Consider the following 5,693-nt stretch of genomic DNA (forward strand, 5'->3'; position numbering starts at 1 on the left):
CCGCCCTTCCCCGACCCTGCGCTCCCGCGTCGCCGTGGCCTCCGACTTCACCTCCATCCACAAGTACATGGTGCGCAGGTACTTCAACAAGCCCTCCAAGATCCCTGCTGAGAACGCCTTCCGATACCCCATATGGTCCACCTGGGCCCTCTACAAGAATGATATTGACCAGGATAAACTCTTGCGATTTGCTGAAAAGATCAAGAAGTACCATTTTAACTGCAGCCACATTGAGATTGATGACATGTATACGCAAGCCTATGGGGACTTTGACTTTGACCCTGTCAAGTTCCCCAACGTAACAGAGATGTTTGCAAAGCTGAAGGAAGATGGGTTTAAGGTCACTCTGTGGACTCATCCTTTCATAAACTACAATTCCTCCAATTTTGGTGTGGGGATTGAGCGTCAGCTGTTTATCAAGGAGCCGTCAGGGCGGCTGCCGGCCATGGTAGAGTGGTGGAACGGCATTGGGGAACCCAGCAGCCCGGGACTGGTTCCAGAGCCACCTGCGCCAACTCCGGCACAAGTACGGCATCTCCTCCTTCAAGTTCGATGCGGGTGAGACCAGCTACCTGCCCAAGCAGTTCAGCACCTTCCGCCCGCTGTCGGACCCCAGCATCTGGTCCCGGCGCTACACAGAGATGGCCATCCCCTTCTACGAGCTGGCTGAGGTGCGAGTGGGATACCAGTCACAGAACATCTCCTGCTTCTTCCGCATCATCGACCGTGACTCTGTCTGGGGCTATGAGTTGGGCCTCAAGTCCCTCATCCCCACTGTGCTCACCATCAGCATGCTGGGGTACCCCTTCATATCTGCGGACATGATAGGGGGCAATTTTTTCCCCAATAAGACCAATGGGGCAGTGGAGATCCCTGACCGGGAGCTGTACGTGCGCTGGCTGGAGCTGTCGGCCTTCATGCCCTCCATGCAGTTCTCCATCCCGCCTTGGCTCTACGACAAGGAGGTGGTGGAGATTGCGCAGAAGTTCACAGAGCTCCATGAGTCACTGGTGGCCCCGCTGCTGCTGGAGCTGGCGGGGGAGGTCACTGACACGGGCGACCCCATCATCCGTCCCATCTGGTGGATCTCCCCCCGTGACGAGGCCACTCACCGGATTGACTCCCAGTTCCTCATCGGGGACACCCTCATGGTGGCCCCGGTGCTGGAGATGGGCAAGCAGGAGCGGGATGTCTACCTGCCAGCGGGCAAATGGCGCAGCTACAAGGGGGAGCTGTTTGAGAAGACCCCGGTGCTACTCACTGACTATCCTGTTGACCTGGACGAAGTTGCCTATTTCCTCTGGGTTTCCTAACAGGCTTCTTCATCAGCTTTGGAATAACCATGCCTTACCTAGGACTTTCTAACAAATAATAACTCTAATTGCACCTTTCATTTGAGACTGGGGTGGAGGAAGGGAACTAAATAGACTTCACTGTTCTTGGGGATAATTTTTTTTTATTTGGGGATTGGTCTTGATTTTTTTAATTTGGGTCTGGTGGTAGGCTCTGATTGGATTACAGTAGGCAACAATTTATCTGGTTAGGTAAGAAAGGAGTTGTCGGTCTGTCTGCAGACATGTAGTAAACCCAGTATCTTTTCAGTTCTCAAGGATTTCAAGAGTTGGAAGTTGGTTAGTGCCAGTGGGGAGCGTTCCTAGTCTTGTGGGAGCACCTGGCACTGGATATGGAGGCGTGTGCTGTGGGAGGGTTGCTGCAGCACAGCCTGCCCTAAGTTTTATAATATGGCAAATATATTCAAAAGGATATTTTTAAGACCATAAAGCAAAACAGCATTACATATATATATACACACTTTTTTTTCCCCCTTTTCCCTGGCACAGCACTGAACTAACAGTTGCCCCATGCTCCTGTTTTCCTGGGTACCAGACAGGTCAGGTCACTCAAGTGATATCCATGTGTTTTAACTGAATGGGTTGCTTATTTCCTGCTGGGACAGCTGCATCCCACCTGCTCACCCATTTGACTCCCTCTACAAGGCTCTTGCCTCTCTGTGTTTTGCCCAGGGCATCAACATTGCCTTTCCTAGAGCAGCACTGCCTGTGCCAGCACACCCCATTTTTTAAGCATTTATGACCCCACTTAGTTGCATGATTGTCCTGCTGATACCATCCTTTTTGGTTTTTAAGGACAGATGAGGTTTATTGCTGGCAGAAGGTCTGCCTGGAGCAAAGCTGTCCTCAGACACTCCATGCGGCGCTTCCCTGGGAACAGCTGGTTCCCGTGAGCCACACATGTCTTGGATTGACAGTGACGTTTGCTGATAGCCGGCTTGCCTGTGGGTGGAAAACACCGGCTCTATGAACTGATGGGTCTGTGCCAGTGGGTGTTCTCACTGCACCCACAGAAATGTTCTCATATAACATGAAGTTAAGCTAATACCCATCTCAGGTCGCCATTAAGAGGTGATGATTTTGTTGAGGGTTTTCCTGAGTCAGCCCTCCTCTCTCCCTGGGAGAGTCCCAGGGACCTTCCTCACGCAGCGTTGGTGTTGCTGGAGGTGCGATTGCTGTCACAGGCTTCTAGAGGGCACATGGGGTGATGGGATCCTGCACCCCAAGTCCCCAGCAGCTGCCTCTTTGGCAGATTTCCCATTTGGTTTTGTATGGGAAAATGAATTTACAGAGACCCAAGGCAGGGCAAACAGGATTGAAGTCTGGCAGCCTTTTTCCCTAAGGCAAGAATTCCTGGCTGTGCCCCGGTTGGGAACATGTGTCAGTCCCTGAATTTTTAATGAGCTTCTGCAGAATTGAACTGCAATGGCTGGGGAGGGGTGGGGCACCCTGCCCAGGCTCCAGCCAGCCAAGGACAGCTCAGCATCTCTGGGGCTTCTCCTGGGATTATGTGTGGGCTGGGCATGGGTCTGGCACAAGTCAGCCACCCAAGGTGATAGTGCATGTTTTGGGTAGGGTTGGGTACCAGTGAGGATCTTTCTCAAAGCCCATCTCCTACCACAGGGCTTTTCAGGAGGCAGAAAAGGAGATGCACTAAGCATCTAAGGGTTGTGATGGGGTGCAGGAGGAGAAATTCAGCTGTTAGGGGCAAAATCTGAAGAGCTTTTATAGTTAGGAAGGAAGTGAGGAAGTCTGGTTTGATTGATTCTTTGGAGCATCACCTTAAGACCTGTATCTGCCCTGTATAATTTCATCTCAAAATGAGATGTAGGGGAGCCTTATAGGTCCCTGTCCAGCTAGAGCACAAGCATTTCCTGAAGACTGTTTGTTTCTCAGGCTTTTAATTCTGAAGGACTCAAGTTTCTTCCCGGCCACCAGTGCAAATAACGGTTATGTTACAAGTTACAGACACCCTCTGGCAAGGAGTTAATCCTGGAACCTCAGCGTCACTCATCAGGGCACTGGCAGGACTTGGTCCTTGCTTGCAGGGTGGCAGTGAAGGTGAGGAGATGAGACTGGCCAAAGCCTTCAAGAAGGGCCGGGTGTGGAGGGGGCTTTTGCAGCCCCAGAAGTGCAGGAAGACCATGCTTTGAGAGGCTCCAGCTCTTCCCTTTCAACCTTTGCTCATGAAATACTTGTCATCCTTTGGCTTGGGAGCATTAGGTGGAGGAGATGTTGCTGCACAGCTCAGCTGCCAGTGCAGAATTGGGATCCTTGGCACAGGACTTCACGGGAAGGATCCCAGCATGACCATGAGATATTGCCTTCTCTTCGCCTGGTTCCGTGCCACTCAGTGTATGCATCACTAATGAGGAATGAGGCTGCGTGAAGAGAAACACAGCATCCCTGTTAGTATCCTTCTACTATTAAAATGATGGGAGCAGCCAGATGAGTGCCTTCAATCTCCTTGCAGTGGTTTCAGGCGCTGTCAGGAAGGTCATGGAGGAAATTCTCCATTAGACACACTGTCTTCTTTCCCCTCCCCTCAAAAGAAAGGATTGTATTAACAAAGTTATAATTTTCTTTTATTTAACTATGCCAATGAATGGGTAAGATTATAGAGTACCCTTATTTTTCTAAATGCTGTAATTAGGGCGTAAGTGTCCATGGCTGTTCCATGGTCCAGCAAGGAGAAGGGTAAAGCTGCTGAGAGGACTAAGAGCTGATGTTGGGGATAGGCTCAGCAGTGCTGCCTTAAGCTGTCTCACAGGCTTCTAGGTGCCCTTTCCATCCAACTTTTTACCAAAACCACTATTTCTAACACTATGCTGTAGTACTGCAGGACTTGAGGATCTCTCAGACCTTGCAGACCAGAAACTCTGCACAGATACCTTGGGAACTGCTGCTAGGGATATTTCTCTGATTTACACCATGGGTCACTGGCCAAAGCTGGGTTTAGCTTGTCTTAGCCAAGAAAAAGGCCAAAACCAGGTTTGGGATGTGGATTCAGCCTTTTCACACATGATGCTTATGTGATTGAATTTTGAAGCTTGCACTGTTGTGTATCAGGTTTTCTGGATGCTTGTGTTTGTACATGCTGTCCTATGTCTGACTGTAATGCTGGTGGGTCTGTTTTTAACCACTTTTCTAATTTCTAATTGGTATGAACTGTAACATGAATCGCCTTGATTGAGATAAAATTTTGGAAAACAAAAAGAAGTTTAACTATGTCCATCTGTACCACGTTGGTGGGGCTAGTGGTTCAGGGAGATTTGGGGCTTTTCTTACCCTAGTCTTTACTGAAATCAGGGTTGAGATTGTTGTTTTATTTAAAGCTTGCAGCCTGCAGCTTTGATGTATGTTTTAAAAGGAGAAGCTGGCAGTAACCCCACTCTTGTGTTTGCAGTGGTGGCAGACAATCCCATTGGACTGAGAATCGTACTCCCTTGGGTCCTGACAGCAAAGAGACTAGCTGTGCCTTAGGGCTGGCCTGGAAAAGGCCATGTCCAGGTGAACCCCAATGTTTTGTCAGCTGCCGGGGGTGGGGACCATACACACCAATTGGGTCATGCCCCTATTCTACTGACATTCACCCCAAAAAAGGCTCATCAGCACTGATTCTGGGGGGGTTTGCTAGTCCATGCTGCTCTCAGAGGACACATACTTCAAGACTGTAGGGGATAAGCAAGAGGAGCCTGTTCTCCACTTCTCTTGGGCAGTCCAGAAAGTCCTTCTGACTGTCCCCACAGTCCCCCTTTCCAGATGGTACTGACAGCAAGGACACGGGTGGAGTAGATGCTTGTAGCTATGGGAGTGCCAGAAATGGAGCATGTGAGACTCATTTAGGAGCCTGCCTTGCCCCGCATCACCCCCTTTGCCCCAAATAATGTTTTTCCTTCCCTTCTCATTGTTACTGCACAAACCATAGCTACCTTGTGCCATTGGCATCAATAATAGTGGCCAACACATACAGTGTGGCTTGAGGGTTGAGAGGGACTTCGTTTCACTCCTTTTGCAATAAAAGACATTTTCCCAGTGCTTTTTCTTTGACTTCTTCCTTGGGTGCAAGTGGCATCCATACACTTGGCTGATGATCATATGGGGGATGAAGCTGGCACTGCTGAAGACCTGTGGGCAGATTGGCAACTTAAGAGCACTCACAGCCTTGCAGGAGATCCTCAGTGATGCTGAGGTCCTCCTGAAAATCAGTGCTTTGGGTTTGAGTTGGTTTACATCCTCCCAAAGCCTGTTGCAGTGTGTAGAGATGGTGTCTGAGGCTCACCGTGACATGGGAACAGTGAATGGGGTCAGCTCTGTGCTGGGTCCCAGCTACATGGCAGT

At 49.9% G+C, this 5,693-nt stretch overlaps 1 protein-coding gene across 1 annotated transcript; it reads left to right on the top strand.

Moving 5' to 3' along the window:
- Window positions 1–7: 7 nt before the first annotated feature.
- LOC103623866 (uncharacterized family 31 glucosidase KIAA1161) lies at window positions 8–5,390 on the top strand (the record flags this gene model as incomplete). The annotated part of the gene is given in 2 exon segments (XM_017746569.1): window positions 8–471; window positions 473–5,390. Coding segments are annotated over 2 exon segments (1,305 nt in total), but the record flags the coding sequence as incomplete, so codon positions are not given.
- Between the last annotated feature and the right edge of the window lie 303 nt (window positions 5,391–5,693).

The sequence above is a fragment of the Corvus brachyrhynchos genome, unplaced genomic scaffold (genome assembly GCF_000691975.1).
Source record: "Corvus brachyrhynchos isolate BGI_N302 unplaced genomic scaffold, ASM69197v1 scaffold139, whole genome shotgun sequence".
In the NCBI taxonomy this organism is placed as follows: Eukaryota; Metazoa; Chordata; class Aves; order Passeriformes; family Corvidae; genus Corvus; species Corvus brachyrhynchos.